Source organism: Fistularia commersonii, chromosome 20, assembly GCF_037954325.1.
Source record: "Fistularia commersonii isolate RoL2024-O1a breed Wild chromosome 20, RoL_Fcom_v1.0, whole genome shotgun sequence".
Classification (NCBI taxonomy): Eukaryota; Metazoa; Chordata; class Actinopteri; order Syngnathiformes; family Fistulariidae; genus Fistularia; species Fistularia commersonii.
This window is the reverse complement of record NC_141303.1, coordinates 133,077-157,315: the sequence shown is the minus strand read 5'-3', so window position 1 is coordinate 157,315 and position 24,239 is coordinate 133,077. Positions and strand designations below refer to the sequence as shown.

General features: G+C 38.7%; 1 protein-coding gene and 1 long non-coding RNA gene across 3 annotated transcripts in view; one reads left to right on the top strand and one right to left on the bottom strand.

Annotated features, from left to right (window-relative positions):
* The window catches only part of LOC147222526 (exostosin-1a), a 183,781-nt gene extending 160,461 nt beyond the window's left edge, over nucleotides 1-23,320 (top strand). The window contains exons 9-13 of one of the 2 annotated variants that reach the window (XM_086166840.1): nucleotides 5,398-5,487; nucleotides 16,311-16,471; nucleotides 18,338-18,509; nucleotides 22,350-22,572; nucleotides 23,131-23,320. In XM_086166840.1, coding sequence (XP_086022966.1) covers nucleotides 5,398-5,487; nucleotides 16,311-16,471; nucleotides 18,338-18,509; nucleotides 22,350-22,535 — 609 coding nt within the window. In that variant the 3' untranslated portion in view covers nucleotides 22,536-22,572; nucleotides 23,131-23,320. Of the gene's footprint in view, nucleotides 1-5,397; nucleotides 5,488-16,310; nucleotides 16,472-18,337; nucleotides 18,510-22,349 lie in introns of both variants that reach the window. The other variant, XM_086166841.1, reaches the window with a different exon arrangement.
* On the bottom strand, nucleotides 15,827-18,823 carry LOC147222527 (uncharacterized). The gene is made up of 4 exons (XR_015107675.1): nucleotides 18,664-18,823; nucleotides 18,312-18,431; nucleotides 17,559-17,817; nucleotides 15,827-16,490 (listed from the first exon to the last, which is right to left on the bottom strand). It is a non-coding gene; the product is annotated as an uncharacterized LOC147222527 (long non-coding RNA).
* Nucleotides 23,321-24,239: the final 919 nt, after the last annotated feature.

Here is a 24,239-nt window from a genome sequence, read left to right as displayed (position 1 = left end):
AAATGCTATTGCTAGCTTGGAAGAATGACAGCTTGCTGGAGATAGCAAAAGGCTTTACTTCTGCTGATTGAGGGATGGAAACACGGAGTACAAGCGCTGGCAAGAAGAGAAAGACAGCAATAATTAAGGTTGTCTTTAATTCCTTTCTGTGTTTTTTCCACAAACAAGTTTTAAAAGAGTGCCGTATGTTTTTGGTGCTCTTGGTTCTCCTGGTGAATGCCAAAGTGTCCTCGGGCCAGCATGAAGGCCTTTGTACCCTGATGTCTGTATGTGATGAGTGAATGAGGGACTGAAAGGTCTCTGGAGAATCTGTGAAGGATGCAGTGAACGGTTGCAAACTTTGGTTAGTTTTTCGGTTGAAACATCTCAAATTATCACTGGATATGGAGTCCTGGTGACGGGTCATACCGCCCGCATCATGCTCCGCTGAAATGCTGTCCACGAAGGCTTCCTGTCCTTCCCTCCTGAAAGTAGACATGTGATCTTTGACTTTTTAACTTTCATTTCTCGGCCATCCACATCCACGGCACACGGACCCTCCGGCCGGGTATCTGCGCCCGGAAGAAAGCGGCAAATAGAAAAGGGAGTAAATGGGTGGCAAGAGAGTGGGGGCAAAGATAAGACTCGGACCATTGAACCGCCCCGAGATCTCAGTGGGATCTAATCTCCGTCTGGAGGCAGCGAGGTATCGACAGCGACCAGCGGGAAGGACGGGGCTGAGCGGCGGGCCGGCGGGTCACAGGCCGACTGCTGTCGCTTTTCAGCCATTATCCGTTCTTAAAGACCGGCGCTAATGGTAGCATTTACTGGCGTGAAGCTGCCGAGGGGCCGTTCACTGCGAGCGAGACATACATCTCAGGCCTAAAAGTACAAGTACAAGTACTTGCACTCCTTCCCGACTTTTTGTTTTCTCTGCGCATCGATAACCCGAGGCGTCTTCGTCCTCGGCGAGAAGCAGTAACTGCTTGGATTCCCAAGGCCGCGAGAGCAAGAGTTCTTTCCGGCCGTGACATATCATACGTCTCCTGGAGGTCCTCTGAGGCCCCGCCCACATGCTAATGCACGCTTAGCGCGGTGTCGTCGGCGCAGAGCGAGTCGCCGGTGGGTTCGCAGTGTTTGACGTGAGCTTCTGCAGGGAGGCGGACAACGATGGGATCCACCTCCTCTCGCCGCTCGTCTTCTTCGCTGCATGCAGTTGGAAGTTTCTCCACCTCCTCTTTCCAAGAATAACGCACCACCTGCCCGTCTTCACACGCCTTCCACATGTGCTTCAAAGATCTTCATACGTTCATCCTCAAAACGATCCGTCACCACATGGCCTTCCGTGAAGACACGTCTCCTTCCGTGCACGGATCACGCCCACTTCAAATCTCTGACCGATCACACGACACGAGGAACATCCTGCTTCTGCAGAGACCTCCAGAGCCGGGTAGCAGAAGGACGGGAAGTTCTGGCCCCTCGTGGAGGACGAAGACTCGCCTTCCTTCCCGTCCTGCTCCGACACGGATGTTTCATCTGACCTTGTCGTGTTTTTGTGTCATCCGAATCCGCAAACCTTCTATATAATTGTCTGGTTTGAGTGCGGGAGGAAGGCACGTCTCCTCATCTTCTTCTTCTTCTTCTTCTTCTTCTTCTTCTTCTTCTTCTTCTTCACTCAATCTGCACATCCAGGCACTCGGAGGAATGAAGTGGATTTTTTTTGTCACATTTCTTTGATGTCGCCCCTTAATTTCTTGATGAATTAGCAATCAGCGTCTGCCGGCTGATGACGCTGCGATGGGAGTCGACAGCAGCCGCGCAGATGTTTGGGGTTTTACGCCGCTAAATAAGCCTCTTAGTGTTGGAACCCCAGGCTGAAGTCGGTGTGTTGAAATGATTCCATGCCGTCTATCATTTACAATGACACACGGGTTTATCCAAGTTGCATTTCATATACATCTGTGTGTGTGTGTGTGTGTGTGTGTGTGTGTGTGTGTGTGTGTGTGTGTGTGTGTGTTTGTGACTCATTTTGAAAAGGTCTGTGTTGTTGCCAACATCTCACTTCTTTTTTTTAACTTTTCTTTGCCTGTATGCTCGCCAAATATTTCTTCCTTCACGGCCCTCCTGGTCCTGCCGGGCGCTAACGAGAGCGTCCGGCAGCAGTTAGCGCCGAGGACACTCGGACTCGCTCGGCCTGGTAAACTTCACCCATTCACGCTCGCCGTGTCGCCGGGCCGCCCGGAACAGCTGGGAGTTCCTACCTGAGGCTCCAGCTATGGTAACGGTACGGTAGATGTGCTAACTACTGTTAGCATGTCTGTGGAGGATCTCGGTCATCCAGGTCGCAGTGACTTCCTGTCACGGTCTTCCTGTCGGGGCAACTGGACTTGAATTTCTGTCTCACTTGAAGACGTTTCATTCCCCATCCCAGAGGATTCTGCACTTCTAATGACCTGTGGAGAGTTTCTGAACTTAAGCACCAGGATTGTGGGCGGGTCCAGGTTAAAAAAGAGAAACAACAGCAGGGTGGGGTTGTCCAGGCCGGCTCCCAGCTTGTCCTCACCTTCCACACCGCCGTCCATTGAAGGTGCTCCAGGTTCCGACCCACCGCCGAGCTGGCTTTCCTCTCTGTCTTATTGAGCTGGTGGTTTGTTTTACTAAAGGAGGAGTTGAGGCTATTAACTCGGTGCGAGGCTGTCGCTATGCTAATGGAGGTGTCCTCAGGTGGGATTCAGGTAAAACTTTTGGGGATTACCTGGATTAGACTCTGAAAAGGTGAAGCCAAGCAAAGTAGTGAGACCCGTTGGATGTCATGGACTGAGGCTCGGCTGCAGGTCAGCGAAGGCTGCTTCTGGTGGTGGATCCTTCAGGGTTCCACTCCTTGTTTCACATTCTGAGAAGTTTGGCTTCACCTTTTCTGGGTCTAATCCAAGTAATCCCCAAAAGTTGTACTTTCGTTCCCTACCTAAGGACACCTCCATTAACATAACGGCATCCTCAGTCGAGTTACGTTCCAAGACCCCCCGAAAAGTGACTTTTTGCAAAGTAGACGTGGCCGTTTGAAGGTATTTCCAGAAACATTCGCCCTCAACGAGCCTCTTCCCTCCGTTTGCCGTCCTCCCTGCGCACACGCTTTACTGCCGTTCTTCTCTTGGGGAACTTGGTTCCAGGCCGTCGCTGCTGTCCGTGCTGACAAAAGTGGACCGACCGAACCGTGTCGTCCTCACGATCTGGCAACATATTCTGCTGCGTTTGTCATCGCTGCAAGTCGTCGGAGCGCCAGACCGGTCTCTTCCATTTCTTCCTCTTCTTGTGGCTTCTCCTCCTCTTCCTCTCCGGCGGACGTCTTCATCCGGCCGAGGTCCTGCATGGAGGTCTACTCAGCCGTCCATGTCGTGCCGGAGAAGCTTCTCCTCCAAGAATGCGTGCTGACAACGAGATCTCCTATCTTATTTATTTTATCAAATGAATTTTAGTTTGATTTTTCTTCTTAGTGTTAAGAAGAATATGGCCATTTCATCACGAAGAAAAATTTAAATACTGCAAAAAAACATGAGAACCAAAATGACGAAAAAAAATCTGCAAGTATTGAGGGTCCACCGTATTCAGAGACAGATCTCTGCAGGACTGAAGAAGCCTCTGGGACGAGGCTGAAACGTCTTCAAGTGAAGAAAGTCAAGTCCGCTTGCCGTGACAAGAAGATTTGGACAAGATGACGCCCGAGTTTTGTTTACCGTTATTCGGCACGTCGGCGTGAATCTGTGTAAACCCAAACATGAGAGGAAGGTCCCGACGAAGGCTTCCAGTGTTGAGCCTCGCATGATGACGCGCTTGCATTCCCTTTTTTATTTTATTTTTTTGCAACTGAAGGAAACTTTGTAATCCTCTTACAACACTGTACTGTAGGTTGTGCGATTAGCTAAGCTGCCCTCGCAGCTGCAGCCGGCGCCGCAAACACGCCTTCAAATATTCTGCCGCTCTGACCTCTGGTCCCGCATTTCAATTTACATTTAGACTGGAAAAAAAACAAACATGGCGTGCGCCGCCGTTTTGAATCCGAACGTTAAAAAGCAAGGAAATGACTTTCTCTCGTTTGGAATCCATGTTTAACCTGCATGTACTTCAAATAGAAAATTCTCCGCCGGCCAGGAACTCTCCAGGGAGCCGCTGTCAGAGCTTCATCTTTTGGCTGCTGCCTCAAAAACTTTACGGGGCAGAATCGGGTCGCAGATCTTTGATGGTTTGAAATAATAAGATCATCTTGTAAAGCTGGGTCTCTCCTGGCGGCCATCTTTGCGTCCGCTGATGAGACGGCCCTCCTTTTCTGGTTGAACCCTGCGAGATTCCACCGCCTTTTGTTTTTTTTTTTTTTTTTTTATACTTTTGCCGTCCCGTTCGGTCTGTGCCATGAAATTTGCTTCCATGAAGTTGGCTGATATTTCGTCTCCTGAAGGTTTGTGGAGCAGGTCAGACCAGAGCAGATGTAGAAGGACGGCGAAATCAGGGTCCCGTCCACGATGTTGCAGGTGTTGCCTTCAGGCGTCTCCGCTCCGTCCAGAAGCTAAAACACCAGATGAATTCACCGGCCGGCGAAGCAACTCCGGGCATCACATCCTGTCGTGGAATCGATATTTCACCGGGCCCTTCGAGGGCGCAAAGCTCCTTTTTCCCCATCGCTCACGTCCTCATTCTGAAGGCGCCGGGCGAAGGAACGAAGGAACCCTCCCGGACGCCGCCGGCTCCTCGAGGCCCCCCGCTGTGGACCATTCATCTCGCAGCAGAACTCTCAGTGCCGCTCGGTCTCCCGGACCGTTCGACGCAAAACAGTTAAATAATTCACACTTTAATTACAAATCGATAGCGTCATCAGCCGCCCTCTTCAGGCTCATGGATCACGGCCCGCCACGCTCTCTGTTAGGCAAAGCACGGAATTGATAAAGACTCGGCCATTAAGTGGGACTCCTGGTCGATAGACACGCGGCAGAGGAGGGGATAAACACATTACCCGCCGCTTCGTTCGGCCCCGACTTCATCCCGACTCAGCCAAAGTATTCTTTGAGTCCGGGAGCGTCCGCCAGCTTGCGCCTCCGCCGGGAGAACCGAGAACCGAAGGCGCGTTGTTGTCGAGACCTGCCGTACGATTGTCGATCGGATGCGGGTATGAAAGGATGGAGATCCACGTCTGATCTGCGTCCGGTGAGAAGTCCAGATGATCTTGGAGAGAACCCTGTCTGCCTCCACGCTCACATCACGCCACGATGCTCAGCGTTCAGTTTCTCCTGACGTACCAAACGTAGAGGCCAGAGACCTCCTGCAGGAGAGAGCGGGAACAAGCGAGCTTCCTGTCGAGGAGGCGCCGCTCCCCGTGGTCGGGTTCTGATGTGTAACCTCCTCCTCCTCCTGTGGTTCCGCCCGCAGACAATGAGCAGTCGATTCTTCCCCCACGACGCCATCGCGACAGACGCCGTCCTCAGCCTGGATGAGGACTCGGTCCTGTCGACCAATGAGGTGAGACCCCGCAGAAGATGGTCCGAAGGCCACGAGTCCAAACAAGTGCAGTAACCGACGTCGTCCGCGCCGGCCTGACCTGATAGTTTTATGCTTAACATAGTTAAATGTTTTATTCTAGATGACCTGCGGAGCCCACAGTGACGACCGTCACACTCAATCAATATATCGACTCCAGGCACCTCCGGTACATGAAGTGCGCCTGATAGAACGGCAGGGAGACACTGTTTGACAGTTTCCATAGAATTCTAAATTCCTTTGTCCCTCCTTGACCATAAACCTCCTTTTTTGGGTCAATTTCAACAATAATTAAGACATAATAATAATAATAATAATAATAATAGGAATAGAAGTTCTATTACTATGATTTGATCATTATTACTCCTGTTGTTGTCGTTATTATTACTGAAATGATGTCATCATTATTAGTATTACTGTCATTATTATTACCGTTATCATTATTGTTATTACTGATAGAAGTTTTGACATGATTTTATCATTATTATTGTGATTAGAATACAAATATTATTGTTGCCCTTATTGTCGTTACTAAAAGTTCTCTTAACATGATTATAATGATTATAATAATCATTTTTATCATTGTTGTTACTGTTATGATCATGATTCTTCTCATCATGTCGGCAACAATAATAACAGTATGAATAATAATATTTCTGCCAGTGAGGGCGTCACTGGCGGTCCTGGAGTTTTGTTTCCATAAGCCGTCGCTCGTTGTTTGGCGCCGGCCGGCGGCAGGAAGCGCTGATGTCTTAACACGGTATTGATCGCGGCTGGAATGAGGCAGTCCGTCCACGCAGAGTCATGAATACTATTCATTACCGACCAATTGCCTCTCGGCGGCGAGCGGCGCGGCGGCGGTGTGCCCGGCCTCCAAAGGACCATCTGGAAGCATCAGGTGAAATTAGAATGAGCTGGAAGTTTGGCAGGGAGGGGAAAGTTGGAGGGAAAAGTGCAGCGAAAGCAGCGGGTATCAATACGGTTAAAGTGCCGGGGATTCGCAGACGGGACAAACCATTAATGGAACCCGGGGGGGTGAGGTGACTTGTTTTTGAAACCGAGTACGAAAGAAAGGGGAGATTCATTCATTCATCCGTTCATTACCCGTTATTGATCTGCATCCGTCATACAACCGTTCACCCTGTCATTTAAATATCATCCCGTCCCATACAACCGTTCACCCTGTCCTCTCAAACCATCCTGTTTCACCCATTCATTTGAAATAAACCCATTATGAAACTCGTCATCTCGACGTGCACTTCTGTCCGTGGCCACCAGGGGGCTCGGAGTTCTTCTCCCCCCACATCTTCTCCTCAGGAAGTCACGCCGACGCCAAATCCGGCTTTCCGGCGAGCAAAACCACCGCCGGGTCGCCGGGGCCAACCGGGCCGCTCAGATCAATAAACATTTTATCGATCGGGACCCGGCCAACGGTCGCCCCGGCGACGCTAACGGGTTCTCAATCCCTTTTTTTTATGGCGCGGGGTGGAGGGAGGGGAAAAAAGCGTGGCATCGAAGCCCAGGACGGTTTGCAGCAAAGTAAACTTTTATGGGAGCCGGCGTTTTAATGATGATGTCAGAGGGCGGAGGGTGGAGAGAAGCGTCACGGTGGATGGAGGTGCTGGAGTCAGGTGGAGTCAAGGACGCAGGATGAATCATCACCAAACAACAACGTAAAGCCAGAAAAAGTACTCATACTATTTTTCCAAACAAAATAAGCATGAATCGGCAATTACGTGGAAAATACCAAGAGAATTCAGCCAAAGATAAGATTTGAAGAACTTATTAATTTCATTGTTAGCATGTCGTTTTTGTTTTAAAAGTCGGTTGTCGTTCACATTTATTATTATAAATTTAAATTTAAGCAAAGATTAAATTCAGAGTGCTTTTCGACATAGAGCTGTACAAACCAGTAGCGGTAAGAATGATAAGAACAGGATGAATAAAATTCACTCTTTCATTCATGGTATGTTGCTAGTAGAGTGTGATGGTATTTGAGTATGATAGTATCATGTTATGGTAGTATGTTATTATGTTAGTATGTTAGTGTGATGAGAGTATTGACGGTCTCCAGCGCCGGTTGACCTTCCTGTCATCTGGAGTTGGATCTGGAGTTGGATCAGGAGTTGGATCAGGATTTGGATCAGGAGTTGGATCAGGATTTGGATCAGGAGTTGGCTCTGGAGTTGGATCAGGATTTGGATCTGGAGTAGGATCAGGATTTGGATCTGGAGTAGGATCAGGATTTGGATCTGGAGTAGGATCAGCATTTGGATCAGCCCCCCTGGATCTCCGTCTCTTCTTCATTGACCGTCTTGCGGGTTTTTATGACAGAAATGTAATGAAAGCGGGCTTTGGTCGGCCGAAGCGCGAATCGGAACGACGGGTGGAAACGCAAAACTGCACAATCATGAGAAGCGTCAAAACTGAATGTGATCACAGAATTTGATAAACATTTATTCAAACGTCTCATGAAGGCACTTCAGATATGAAGAAGGGAATCGTTCATAAATCAGACGGTGAATCTATAAACACGGCATTGTAATAATGAGGATGATAATCATGAAATAATAACACTCATAATTATAAAAGCACATTTGAATGATCAAATAGCAAATTTTGATGACAACAATAATGAAATAATAATACTACTAATTACCGTAATACATGAGGATGATTTTATAATAATAATAATGATGATGATGATGCTAATAATAATGATGAAATAATGATACAAATAATGCTAATAAATGATAATAATTATATCATGATAATACTGATGATCATAATGAAATCATGATACAAATAATGATAACACATGAGTAATAATGATGAAAGTGATATGGGAATAATACTGATGGTAACATTGATAAGCACCATCATCATGATGGTAAAATACTTATAATAATTCAAATAACAATAATGATAAGGATGTTGATGATGACGATGAGGTTAATAACAATAATAATGAAGATATCAGTAATCTATCGACAAATTATTGTGACATTACAATAAAAAGGAATAATGAAAACTGAGGTATAATTTGAAATGATCTTGAATGATCAAATATTTATCAATATTTTGCTTGCGCCCGTTTCTGCACCTCATTCACACATTCTGTCTTGCTGCCACTAACTTTACAAATGATGCTATAAATAAAAAAATAGATAAAATAGAAAACAGAAAACACAGAACTCTAAAACACAGAACAAGAAATGATCTTGGGAAAAAAAATCTGTTTAAAAATCTAGAAAGGACCAAAAACCCCAGTTAGAGCTGATCTTTTGAACCCTCGGCTCATACAATCAATTCAAGCTTTGGAGAATTCATTGGTATGCATAACACACACACGCACACACACACACACACACACACACACACACACACACACACACACACATACACACACACACACACACACACACACACACAGCCCTCTTGTTCCTTCAGACTGTAATTAAAATAGACACATTAGAAGTGCAAAGAATCAGGTTCCTGTCGGTTGTTTACACACACCAACACACACTCACACACACATGCATTTTCACATCATTAAGGGGTGTATTAATGTCTCAAGGCAAACTCATATTTGCATGATATGGCTAATCCTCGGCCCTATTGTCAGCGCCGCGCTCGACAGCCGGCGTCGGCTGGTGGCGAGGAGGCAGCAGGCACACGAAATAAATTATTGAAAAAACAAAACAAAAAAAAAAAAAAAAAAAAATTATTTTCAAATCTTAGTGAACTGTTTCTAATAATACAAAACACACTAACATTACAGAGACCAGCAGAAGCCTGTAAGAACATGGATGTATTTGTGTATACTGCCAAGAACATGTGTCAATATCAGGGAGGACAAAGAAATGATTATTTACACGTATCTGTATCATTTATCTGTATATATATATATGTTTAACAAAGAATCATTACATGAACAAAGAATAACTATTTTTACAAAGAATCATTACAAAACCAAAGAATCATTTTAATCAATGAAGAATTATTTCATGAACTAAGACTCAGACAAGCAAAAATGAATCCTGTACAAGCAACAAGGATCATTGTTTGAACAAAGAAGCTTTATTTTCATAAAGAAACATTATTTTAACAGAGAATCATTACTTTGACAAAGAATTATTGTATTCATGATGAGTCATTACTTTCAGAAACATTATATTCGTAAAGAATCATGATTTTAACAAAGAATCATTATTTTAAAAAAAAATCATTATTTCAAGAAAGAATCATTATTTTAACAAAGAATCATTATTTTAACAAAGAATCATTGTATTAACAAAAAATCATTATTTTAACAATGAATGTTATTTTTATAAATAATATATATTTTCATGAAGAATTATTATTTTCATAAAGAATATCGATTTCAGCAAAGAATCGTTATTTCCATTAAGAATCATGATTTTAACAAATACTCATTATTTTAATAAAAAATAAGTTTTTCACAGAAAAATTACATTTTTTAAGAATCATTGTTCTAACCCTCAGAAAAAAAATTAAATAAGAAATGTATTATTTCCTCAAATGATAATTATTTTCATTCAGAATCAGGATTTTAACAATGAATCATTATTTTCACAGGAAATCACGATTTTTATAAAGAATGAATATTGAAAACAATTTCATAACGATACATTATTTGAACAAAGAATCATTAATTTAAAAAAAATAATTTTTTGACCAAAAAATCATGATTTTAACAAAGAATCCTGCTTCGAACAAAGAATCCTTATTTTATTTAAGAATCATTATTTTATCAAATAATCGTAGTTCTTAAGAATTATTGTTTTCACAAAAAAATCATTATTTAGAAATAATCGTTATTTTAACAAGGAATCATTATTTAACATTAAATTGTTATTTTCATAACAAATCATGATTTTAACAAAAAAATCACTATTTCATCAAAGAATCATGATTTTTACAAAGAATAGTTATTTTCATGAAGAATCATTATTTTCATAAAGAATCATTATGTTAACAAAGAATCTATATTTTCATGAAAAATGAACATTTTAACAACCAATAATTTTCCAAACGAATCATTATTTTAACAAAAAACGTAATTTTCACAAAGAATCGTTATTTTCTTGAAAAATCATCATCTTAACAAAGAATCATTATTTTCGTAAAAAAACATGATTTAAAAAAAAAGCATCATTATTTTGAATTAAAGAGCCGTTTCACAAAGAATCCCTATTGTGACAAAAAATCATTATTTGACTAAAGAATTATTCTTTTCATAAAGAATCATCATTTTCACAGAGAATCGTAATTTTTATTCAGAATCATTATTTTAACAAAATAATTATTATAATCAAAAATATTTTAAATATTCATTATTTTCATATGGAATCAAGATTTTAATCAATCAACATTTTCACAAAAAAACAAAAGAATCATATTTAATAAAGAATAATGAATTTTCATAAAGAATTATTATTTTCACAAGAATCATTTTTTTAACAAAGAATCATTATTTTAATAAAGAATCGTTACTTTGACAAAGAATCGATCTTTAATCATCATTTTCACACAAAAAAAATATTATTTTCTGAAAAAACGTAGTCGTTATTTTCATAAAGAATTGGGATATTAACAGAATATCTTTTTTTTTTAAAGTCATTTTAACAAAGATTTTTTGTTTTCATAAAGAATCATTATTTTATCCCAAAAAAAAATCTTAATGAATAGGTGTTTTTCATCATTATTTCAACGAAGAATTGCTATTTTCATAAAGAATCATTTAGCAAGGAATCATTATTTTCATGAAGAATTGTGATTTTAAAAAAAAAAAAAACGTTAATTTGACAAAGAATCATTTTGTTTTATATAGTATTGATTGTATGACCACATTATGGTCTGGTGGTATCAGAGGATAAGATATGATGATATATTGATATGATAGTATGACATTACGATAGTTTGATGGTAGGATAGTGTGATACTTTGATGGTATGAGGTTAGGATAGTTTGATGCTATGATACTATTATAGTAGTATGATGTATGATAATATTATAGTATGATGTCAAGACCGTATGATGGTATGATAGTGTGATGGTATAATATTATAACTGTAAGATAGGATGATATTTTGACAGTATGATGGTGTGTCAGTTTGATGGTATGTGTGTATTATAGTATGATGACATGGTATAATGGTATGATCATAGGATAGTATGATGGTATGGTAGTATGATGGGATGATGTTATTACTGAATGATACTATTATGGTATGATGGCTTGTTACAACTATGATATGGTGGTATGTTAGTATGACATGGTGATGGACTGAGAATGTGTTGCTCAATGGTAGAACGCAAGCTTTGCATCCATGATGTTGTGGGTTCAATCCCTGGCGTCTCCACTGCAGGTCGCTTTGGAGAAAAGTGCTACCAAATGACTGGATTCTATGAGGTTGTGATAGTAGTTTCAAAAAAAAAATGTTCATAAAGAATCATTAGTTTAAAAAAAATCATTTTCTTTCAAAGAATCATTATTTTGAAAATAAAACATTATTTTGACAAAATAAAAGATTTCATGCAGAATCACGATTTTTACAGAGAACAATTATTTTCCCTTAAATCATTTTTTCATAAAGAATCAACATTTTGACAAGGAATCGTTATTTTCAGAGAAAGCATTTTTTCATAAAAATTGTTGTTTTAACACAAAATGGTTATTTTCATAAAGTATCATTGTTTTAACAAAGAGACATTAGTTTCCAAAAAAAAACATTTTCTTTCAAAGAATCGTAATTTAAAAAACAAAACAAAAAAAATCGTTATTTTGACAAAAAAAAATTCATGAAGAATCATAATTTTTACAAAGAATGATTATTTTCCCCAAAATCATTTTTTCATCAAGAATCTTAAGTTTAACAACAAATCCTTATTTTCACAAAAGGCATTTTTTTCATAAAACAAATCATTGATTCAACAAGAATCATTATTTTCTTCAAAGTCATTATCTTAACGAGGAATCACTATTTTCATAAATAATTGTGGTTTTGACACAAAATGGTTATTTTCTTAAAGAATCATTGTTTTAACAGTTATTAGTTAAAAAAAAATCTTCAAAGAACCGTTATTTAGAAAAACAACAGTTATTTTGACCAAAAAAAATGTTTTTTTCATAAAGAATCATGATTTTTACAAAGAATTATTATTTTCCCCCAAATCTTTTTTTCCAAAAAGAATCATAATTTTAACAAAGAATCTTTATTTGCAGAAAAAGCATTTTTCTCATAAATAATCATAGTTTTTAACAAGAATCATTATTTCATTTTAAAGTTATTATCTTAACAAGGAATCTCTATTTTCATAAAGATTGATGTTTTAACGCAAAATGGTTATTTTCAAAAAGTATTATTGTTTTAAGTCTTTAGTTTCAAAACAACCATTTTTTTCAAAGAATCGTTGTATATAAAAACAACAGGTATTTTGACCAAAAAAATTCATTAACAACGATGATTTTTACAAAGAATTGTTGTTTTCACAAAAATCTTTTTTTTTCATCAAGAATCATTGTTTAAACAAAGAATCATTCTTTTATTCAAAGTCATTATCTTAATGAGGAATCACTATTTTCATAAAGAATTGTTGTTTAACTCAAAATGGTAATTCTCATAAAGTATCATTGTTTAAACAAAGAGTCATTAGTTTAAAAAAAAAATTCAAATAATCGTTATATAGAAAACAAATGTTATTTTGACAATATAACAATCATTATCAATGATGATTTTTACAAAGAATTGTTGTTTTCATTTGGAAAAACAATTTTGACAAAAAAAAAATCATAAGGAATCACGATTTTTACAAAAACAATTATTTTCCCCCAATCATTTTTTTCCATAAGGATTCTTTATTTTAAAAAAGAATCGTTATTTTCAGAAAAAACTTTTTTTTTATTAAAAATTGTTGTTTTAACACAAAATGGCTATTTTCATAAAGTATCATTGTTTTAACAAAGAGGCATTAGTTTCCAAAAAAAAAAAAAATTCTTTCAAAGAATTCTTATTTTGATTAAAAAAAAAAAAACGATTACTTTGACCAAACAAAAAAAATCATGAAGAATCATGATTTTTACAAGAAAGGATTATTTCCTCAAAATATTTTTTTTCATCAAGGGTCATAATTTTGACAAAGAATTGTTATTTTCACAAAAAGCATATTTTTGTGAAATGTTGTTTTAACAGAGAATCATTATTTTCTTTAAAGTCATTATCTTAACGAGGAATCACGATTTTCATAAAGAATTGTTGTTTCAACTCAAAAGGGTTATTTTTACAAAGAATCATTGTTTTAACAGTCATTAGTTTAAAAAAACTTTTTTTTTCAAAAAATTATTTATTTAGAAAAACAACCATTATTTTGACAAAAAAAAAACTGTGATCATGAAATCATGATTTTTTCAAAGAATAATTATTTTCATGAAATCATTTTTTCATAAAGAATAATAATTTTAACAAAAAATCTTTGTTTTCAAAAAAAAATGTTCATAAAAAATCATTGTTTTTAAGAAGAATCATTATGTTATTTTAAAGTTATTATCTTAACGAGGAATCGCTATTTTCATGAAGAATTGATGTTTTAACACAAAATGGCAATTTTCATAAAGTATCATTGTTTAAACAGAGTCATTAGTTTCAAAAAAAAACATTTTTTTCATGTCATTTAGAAAAACAAAAGTTATTTTGACAAAAAAAAAAAATCGTAAAGAATCTTGAATTTTACAAAGAATTGTTTTCACAAAAATCAATTTTGTCATTAAAAATCATTGTTTTTACAAAGAATCATTATTTTATTTAAAGTCATTATCTTAACGAGGAATCGCTATTTTCATAAATAATTGTTGTTTTGACACAAAATGGTAATTTTCATAAAGAATCATGATTTTCACAAAGAATGATAATTTTCCCCAAAATAATTTTTTCAAAAAAGAATCTTAATTTTAACAAAGAATCGTTATTTTCACAAAAAGCTTTCTATTCATAAAAAAAATGTTGTTTTAAAACAAAAACGTTTATTTTATTAAAGTATCATTGTTTTAACAGGGTCATCAGTATCCAAAAAAATTTTTCTTTTTTAGAAAAACAAGTTATTTTGACTTAAAAAGTATTTGTTCATAAGGAATCATTATTCTTAGAAAGAATCGTTGTTTTCACAAAAATCTTTTTTCATAAAAAAGATCATTGTTTTAACAGTCATTAGTTTCAAAAAATTTTTTTCAAAGAATCGTTATATAGAAAAACAGTTATTTTGAGAGAAAAATATTTTTTCATAAAGAATCATGATTTTTACAAAGACTTTTTTCCCCCAAAATTATTTTTTTCCATAAAGTATCATAATTTTAACATAGAAAAATTATTTTCACAAAAAGCCTTTTTTTGATAAAAAAATTGTTGTTTTAACTCAAAATCTTTTTTTTTCATAAAGTATCATTTTTTTAACAAAGTCATCAGTTTCCAAAAAAAAAAAATACTTTCAAAGAATCATTACTCGGAAAAAAAAATGTTATTTTGACAAAAAAATTCCATAAAGAATCTAGATTTTTACAAAGAATTGTTGTTTTCACAATAATCACTTTTTCATAATCATAATTCTAACTAAGAATCATTATTTTCAGAAAAAGCTTTTTTTCATCAAAATTTGTTGTTTTAACACAAAAGGGTTATTTTCCTTAACAATCATTGTTTTAACATTCATTAGTTTTAAAAAAATCTTTTTTTTTGAAGAATCTTTATTTAGAAAAACAACCATTATTTTTGACAAAAAAAAATGTTCATTAAGAATCATGATTTTTTACAAAGAATAATTATTTCCCCAAAATCCTTTTTTTTATAAAGAATCATAATTTTAACAAAGAATCTTTATTTTCAGGAAAAGCATTTTTTTCATAAAAAATCACTGTTTTTACAAAGAATCATTATTTCATTTCAAAGTTATTATGTTAACAAGGAATCGCTATTTTCATAAAGAATTGTTGTTTTAACATAAAACAAAGAAAAACTTTTTTTTTCAAGGAATCGTCATTTAGAAAAACTAATGTTATTTTGACAAAAAAAATCATAAAGAAACTTGATTTTTATAAAGAATTATTATTTTCACAGAAATCGTTCCATAAAGAACCATTATTTTAACAAAAAATCATAATTTCAATACAGAATTGTTATTTTTACAAAGATTTGTTATTTTCATAAAGGATCATTATTTAGAAACATAATCATAATCATTTTGACAGAAAATCATTACTCTCATAAAGAATCATTTTTTAACAAAGTAATGTCATGTGATCCACAAAGATTGATTGTACAGAAATATTATAATCATTTTATCAAAGAATCATTATTTAAACAAAGAATAATCGAACATATAATAAAATGATTATATTAAATAGTCATTACATGTGCAAAGATTCATCATGTTGAAAAAGAATCATCACAAAAACAATGATTTTTAATAATGATGCATCATCAGAATAGTAATAAGAAAGGAAGGAATGAAGTGAAAGACATCGCAAAGGTTTCAGTCATTTAAAAATCAAACAAAGTCACAATAAAAAAATGAGAAAGTACAAAATCAGAGCCGAAAAAACATTAAATGTTGCGGAAACAAAAAATCATCAGTCAGCAAAAAGACATTCACATGAAAAGAGCAAGAACTGGTGGCCACAAAGACACAGGTTGCTGTGAATAACCAGATTGTTATTTCATTCGTTCTTTCATTTTTATGAATCCTTTCCTGACATTTCTTCTTCTCCCGCTCCTCCTCCTGGACTCCCTCAGGTGGATTTTGCCTTCATCGTGTGGCAAAGCTTCCCTGAACGCATCGTGGGCTACCCGGCCAGGAGCCACTACTGGGACGGCGGCCGGTCCCGCTGGGGCTACACCTCCAAGTGGACCAACGAATACTCCATGGTGCTGACTGGAGCCGCCTTCTACCACAGGTGAACCTCCCCCGTGCCTCTGCATATTCAATACATTTAAAAAGAATTTAAAAATAAAAGAAACATGGTTTGGCCACCAGGAGTGGGCAAACTACGGCCCTCGGGCCACATCCGGCCCGTTGGTCTTTTTAATCTGGCACACGATTCATACTTGATGTAAATGATTGAATGATCAGATGAATGAATGTGGGAGCTCAAACAGGAGATTATTTCATTTTTGGAGCTACTTGAGAACACCTGAGAATGTTCCTGAGCTGAGTGACACGGATTGGCTTTGTGATTTAGCCTTTACTGTGGACATGAGCTGGACCTGAAGCTACGAGGGAAAAACTGGCTTGTGCACGAAATGCAAGACAACGTCAGAGCTGGTTTTATTTTCAAAGCAAAGGCCGGACGAGTCTGATATTTACTGTTAATAAATACGTTTTTTTTTTTTTTATTTGTATCGTATCTTGTGCTGACCCGGCCTGTTTGGGGATTACTACATTGTTCTCTATTATAATGATGATAATTATAATTACTATTATGGTTTTATTCATATATATGTATTTACAATGACCACATTATTATATTATATATACAATAGTGTCTGTGTATAGCATGTGTTTATAAAACAATGACAATATTATTAGAATGAATTGTATAATTATTGCTTTTGTTGTTGTTGTCATGGTAACAAATGTGCATATTTTAAAATATTTCAACAGAATTTTCATGTAAATCATGTCTCGTTATTATTATGAGTACTATTACTATTATTAAAATTTCTATATTCAGAAATACATTTTAATATAAATGTTCATGATTATAGTTTTCATTAAAATTGTCGATATTATTATAATACATGCATTTATATATATATTTATAAATAAAGTGATCTATCAAAATTTTATTTTATGCATATCCATACATATACATGCATACTTAAACCTATAGTTATAATAGAGAACAATGTGAAAATCCAGACATTATAAAATATCTCGATGTAAATCAACCAATCGATTTTTTTCTCCACGATTATTCATTGTCTGTGTTGGTCCAAAGGGACATTAAATGTTAAAAAGGTTGACTTTCATGAAAGAATCACCTCATGTGTAAATATCCTTCATCTGCGTGACCCGGTCCATCAGTCCGCCGTCCTCCCGCTCCATTTAAAGCAGATTAACAGTCGTCCTTCGGTGCAGGAAACAGGAGGCCGTCTCAGAGCCGCAGGGACACTGAACCAGGGTTGGGGTCTGGAGGCGGTGCTGGTCGGGCTGTTGCTCTCCGTTGGGACTTGAAATGTCCCGTCATCCTGATGAACAGCCCTGCCGTCGCCGGGTCCGGAGGTTCAACCCTTTTAGAGACTAACAAGAAAGAGAAGCACAGAGAGCTGGAGGACGCTGTATGGTTTTCAAAATAGAAGTGCCAGAGACTCCGGGGATCCTGACCTCATTCTATTCTATTTTCATGACATTAATTTACATCATAGCAGTTGTTGTTTTATGTGAGAATTGTGTTTCCATGGAAAAGTTTAGTTTTAAAGGTGGCTTATTTCATTTTCCTTTCAATTTATATTTTGTTTTGTTTTTCTTGTACACTTTAAGCTATTTAATGGTCACCTCTCCTTCTATTCCATTTTTTATTACTTAATATATTTTTTAATTAATTTGTTTGTGGTTTATTTCCGTTTTGCCACCATTTTCCTGTCAATTTACAGAAAGGATTTCATGTGATTTCACAACATTGTGTGGCATCCACAAAAAGAAAAGAAAAAGAGCGAAAAAAAAAACAAAACATTTGAATCATTATTATACTATCCTGCAGAATAAAATATATATTTTTTTTTTTTTTTCCTTACGTTTAAACTCCTCCTGTTTCCCTCAGATATTACCACTTCCTGTTTACCCATTACGTCCCTTCCGGTCTGCGGGCCACGGTGGACCGGATGGCCAACTGCGAGGACATCCTGATGAACTTCCTGGTTTCCGCCGTTACCAAGCAACCGCCAATCAAAGTCACGCAGAAGAAGCAGTACAAGGAAACCATGATGAGCCAGGTGCGCAACAACATTATACATATTTCGTCAATAACGTTTTAATTTCATCAAAGCGAAAACGTAAAACAAGAAAAATGTATATGTGTAAGTTTGGACGTTATCAGTGACTTCCGGTGGCGATGACGATCCCGAGGCATCGGCAGCTAATGCTTACGGTTTCCGGCAGCAAAATCCCTGGTTTCTCCTGTCCACTTTGAAAAGCCGTTACATTCATTGCCTTCCAAGTGTATTTCAGCCGATTAGCAAACGAAACGTCCAAATAGCAACTGTAAACCCAACGGGAGCGACATGAGCTAGCGTCGCTGTGACTAGCATCGCACGGGAGACGCCGGAAGTGTTTTGGCCGCGGTGGTTTGTGGGATTTGTAGTCAAACCGGGATTTGTAGTCATATTTCCTCGGATCGTTTTTGTTTTTTGCTTTAGTTTTACCACCTTTTTCTTTTCTTTCCGCTTCTCAGTTAGCCTTCTGCCGCGGTTCCAAATGAAAAGGAATCAAAAACAAGTAACAAAAAAGCTTTTGGGGGGCATTTCTCTGTCTTCAATTTAATGGCCATTGATTAATAATAATAACAATAATAAGAGTAAGGGGTCTACAATAAAATGTATCATTATTATTAATAATTATTATAAATAAAATAACAATGTGGCTGTGTATGGGATGCACATTATGAATTAAACATAACTCATATCTCCATCGTTCTCCTTAAAATCACCACTGGGAGTTTCTGTTTGCGTGAAAGAGTTTTATCGCAGAGCAGTTTATGCCTCTGGACCAAAAAGAAAAGATGATATCATGGTGATGTCACCGTGGCAACTGAGTCCGGTCTCAGGAGGCGAGACAATGTGAATTAAGGAGGCCTTTATTTATCATGGAAAAATGAATTCATGGCGTTCCGAGGAGCCGAACAGCTCCGACCGATGAATCTTTGAAAAGTCTTTTTCTTTTCTTTCTCCTGGGACATTTTCCTGCCTTTCCAACAGAAACCTAAGGAGAAAAGCTCCCTGGGTAAAAACGTGCAACCACACGTTCCTTTCTTTTTCTGCTGCAACATCGCAGCCAGAAGGTCCCTGCTTGGATCCCTTCCTGTGGTTCCTCAGGGTTCTCCAGGGGGAGAGTGCATTGCAGGAGGTACTTTGGAGACCCTGAATCGTCTAGGATGAAAGTCCGTATGCCTACATATGTCGACCCCAACTCCCGCCCAGTGGCAGCATAGCCAATGAAAGAATGAATCACAGTAAAACCTCAGTACTTTCCTAGTTTTCCAGTTTCATAAAAAGTTCCCGTCACCTCATGAAACATTTACAGAACTGCCTTGAACGCCTCCATATGAAGACATCTAGTCCAAAATGTCCGACGGGCCTCAGCGGAAATGGCCCGGTCCCCGGCTGCATCTGGTTATTTATTATAAATGGATATAATCCCACCACGGCATATTCAGGACGTCGTGAGCAAAAGAAAATAAGAGAAAGAAAAAAAAAAACAAGTCCGATTAAAGTCATAAATTTGCCAGGGAGAAAAAAAAGACGCAGATGTTCCCTGTTGAATTACTGGAGAATAACTCATCGATGTGGAAGCAGTAGAGCCGCGAGGAGGAGGAGGAAGAGGAGGAGGAGGAAGAAGAGGAAGAGGAGGAAGAAGAGGAAGAGGAGGACATCTTGCCATCGTTTGACAGCAACGTGTCGAGCTCTCAGAAGGAGGAGATGACATCAGAAGGAGGAGATGACATCAGAAGGAGGAGATGACATCAGAAGGAGGAGATGACATCAGAAGGAGGAGATGACATCAGAAGATGACACTAATCCCAGAGAGTTTACAGGTGTTCTATGAAATGACCAGAAGACAATTTCACAGCATTTTCAAAATGAAAGAGGCACTTTATCTGATGAGAAAAGACACATGTTGCTAGTAAATTCTGTTTCTTATCACTCACTCATTCATTCATTATCTATAAGGCTCGTCCTGCAGTGAAGGCTGCGATTCATCGGGTGACAACGTTCACTCACTCACTCACTCATACGTCCTCCACAGACGCACAACCGTTCATTCACTCATTCATATTTCATATCAAGATGTACAAGTTTTCACTCTCACACATGCAAACATTCGCTCTCTCACTCTCACACCACATATGGACATCTACAACTATTCACTCTTTCACAAATCCTATAGTCAAATCACATAGCAAAACAACGTTCATCCTCTGTTCGATAGAGACGTACTAAATTCACCCTCTCATTCATATCCAGACATTCACTCTTTCACACGCCATACAGACATACAACCATTCACCCTCACAAGTCTGGACCAGGTAGACCACAGGTCTGGACCAGGTAGACCACAGGTCTGGACCAGGTAGACCACAGGTCTGGACCAAGTAGACCACAAGTCTGGACCAGGTAGACCAGGGCTGTCCAAAGGTTTTCAAAAAGGTCCACATTTGTTGAGGAAAAAACCACCATTCGGCCCGACATTCTTTGAAACATTAACGTTCAATGAAAACAAACTATTTTGTTAATTTTTGGCTGCAATGGCATACTTTTCTTTTTTAATCTAAAGTTTTTACCCAAATCATGCTGTATTTTGTATTTGAATACCACATAAAATAAAGAAAAAGTCTGACAGGAAAAAAAAATGAAACATATCTAGGTTAATTTGAAACATTGCATATTATACACCATTAAATGCTCACTATGAACTTCTAAATTCAAAAGTTGTAAACAGGAAAATAACACTAAGAGTGATTATTCAGGAGTGCAAGTCATTGAGGGCGGCATGAATTCCTCCTTCAAAAAGGAGAAAGTTCAATTTTAGACTCAGATCAAAAATACGAAATAGAAAAAAAAGGCGGCTGAACCAAATTTGATTTTTGTATTGATTTTATGTCTGAGGCTGCGGGCCGGTGTAAATTCGAACACGGGTCGCATTCGGCCGGACTTTGGATGTCGGATGTCCGCCAAACCCCGAGGAACCCTGAGGAACCCTGAGGAACCCCGAGGAACCCCGAAGAACCCTGAGGAACCCTGAGGAACCCCGAGGAACCCTGAGGAACCCCACGCAGACACACAGGAAGCAGGAACCCACCACGGACCTGCTGCCTGTGAGGAGGAAGATCTAACCTTTCTTTGAAATCCCAGAGATAACGCCATGCAGGAAAAGCAAACGCTTCGCAGATTAAGCAGCCACGATGCCACTCAACAGCGCCCCCTAGTGGTCACAGCCGGAGCAGCCAAGCGTTCAAGAGGGCGAGATAGAATTTACTATTTATCCAAGTCATCGAGCAGGTCTGAAGAGTCTGCAGCTCCAGCCGGCCCTGACCTTCTCTGCGGGAGATCCCCATATCTGTGTGTGTGTGTGTGTGTGTGTGTGTGTGTGTGTGTGTGTGTGTGTGTGTGTGTGTGTGTGTGTGTGTGTGTGTGTGTGTGTGTGTGTGTGTGTGTGCAGCCAGACCAACGTCACACTCTGATTGATGGCTTGACCAGAGGCAGGACGATGACTCTGCAGTTCGGACTCTGTGATTAATGTCTTAATTGTGAAGGCGGCGCAGCAGACCGCCATTATTCTCCCTTCCCTTTCCCCCAGCACGTCTTCCTCCTCCTCCTCCTCCTCCTCTTCCTCGGCTGGAGTTCGTGCCTTTTTAATAAATCTGGACCTGCGAACGTATTTTAATGACGACCAGGTTTTGCCCTCATTGTACATAAAAAAATAGATACTTCCCAATTAGCACCACTACTAGTTAACGCCGCCGGCAATGTGTAGAGCTGCGAATGCTAAGTGAAGTGAGTTAAAAACCCATGTGTGTGTGTGTGTGTGTGTGTGTGTGTGTGTGTGTGTGAACCCAGGGCTCCAAGGCATCCCGCTGGGCCGACCCGGACCACTTCACCCAGCGGCAGACCTGCGTGAACGCCTTCAGCCACTGGCTGGGCTTCATGCCGCTGGTCCACTCCCAGACCAGGCTGGACCCGGTGCTCTTCAGGGACCAGGTGTCCATCCTGAGGAAGAAGTACCGGGACATCGAGAGGCTGTAGGAGAGCGCTGCCGCCGTGGAGAGGGGGGCTCGCAGACGTGCGTCACGATGACCACACTTTTAAAAAGATAAATAAACCAGGACACTCACACATGTAAAGCATTTAACTGTGTAGATCTATGAAAAAAACTCTGTGTGTGTGTGTGTGTGTGTGTGTGTGTGTGTGTGTGTGTGTGTGTGTGTGTGTGTGTGGCTGACTATGCATAAAATCACACATTCACAATCACGCCGCCATTTTCCGAAACTGATTCGACCGGCTCAAAGCAGTTGCTCGGGTTTGCTGATTTCTGATGATGTGGTAATAACATTGTGATAACGTTGTTATAACAACGGCTATTACACCAGTGTCATCTGATGAGCTGCTTTGAACCAGCCAACCAGGTTTCTGGGAAACGCTGGCGTGTGTGTGTGTGTGTGTGTGTGTGTGTGTGTGTGTGTGTGTGTGTGTCTGTGTGTGTGTGGACTGCATGGATTCACACACAACAAAAAAAAAAAAAAAAAAAACACGGACGCAGAGGGACGTGTTGCATGGATTCTACAAGAAAAAAAAACTTCTTGGAGAACTCAGAGGAGTGTGTGTGTTTTTCTATTTGAAGCTGGAGGAAGGAGGTCGGGACGCCTCACGCGGACTAAAAACACTCAAACAAACTTCCTCCTGGGCCGCCATGTTGAGCTGTGACCTGTGACCCCTCCCCGGAAAGGACCATTCTGTAAACTACTGTAGATTTTCAGCAGCACTTCCTGTCTGTGAGAAACGAAAAAATGAAATAAAATAAAGATGTGACGCCGCGAGCTCGGAGTCCATTTCCTGTCGCCGAGTTCACCGGGGCGTCCGGAGAGGGACGGAGAGATTAGAATTAGCATGAGAGTTGCTAGTGCTGAAACCAAACTCATGTTGCTCTGGAAAGATTCATTCATTCAGTCATTCATTCATTCAGTCAGTCAGTCCGTCAGGGTTTCACCTCAGCTGTGATTGGCTGAGACACTCTGGTCAATCACAGGCCACTTTGTGAGACATACAAGCGTTCACCCTTTCGTTCTCAGGTCATGTAGACGTACGAGCGTACACTCACTCGTTCACATGCTGTTTAGAGACAGAAACGTTCACCTTCCCACCCAGCGGTCACACAGAAACCATTCACTCATTCATGTCACAGGTGTGCAACCAAGCACTCACTCAGTCACACACCATCTGCAGTCATGGACAAAACTTTTAAGCAACACTTTCACAAAGTCTGTTCCTTCAGGGTTTTGAGATGTTTGCCAGATGTTTCTGTGGTTGCGTCATTCTCAAAACTTTTGGCCATGACTGAGTAGACCTGGGCATTTTACGGCCCAGAGGCCACATATGAACCGTTTTACTTTGTTATCCGGCCTGCCAATCTATTTTCTTTTAATGCTTGAATAAGTATTTTCAATCAATATTGAATTTGGAAAATCCTTATTTTTTTCTTTTTGTTTAATTTTGTATGGATGATTACATACAAAACAATGCCAGCACATCTATATGATCATTAATGATCTTAAAGTTGAAATAAAATGCCAAAAAATGTGAATATTTAAATTGCAATTTTCATTTTGTTTAATTAGCATGAGACAGAGTTGGTCCATGCATTAAAAATTAAATAAGAAATGTGGCCCGCCGGCCAAAATGATCTAGAGACCTCCAAGCATTCATCCTTTCATTATTATGTAAAATAGACAT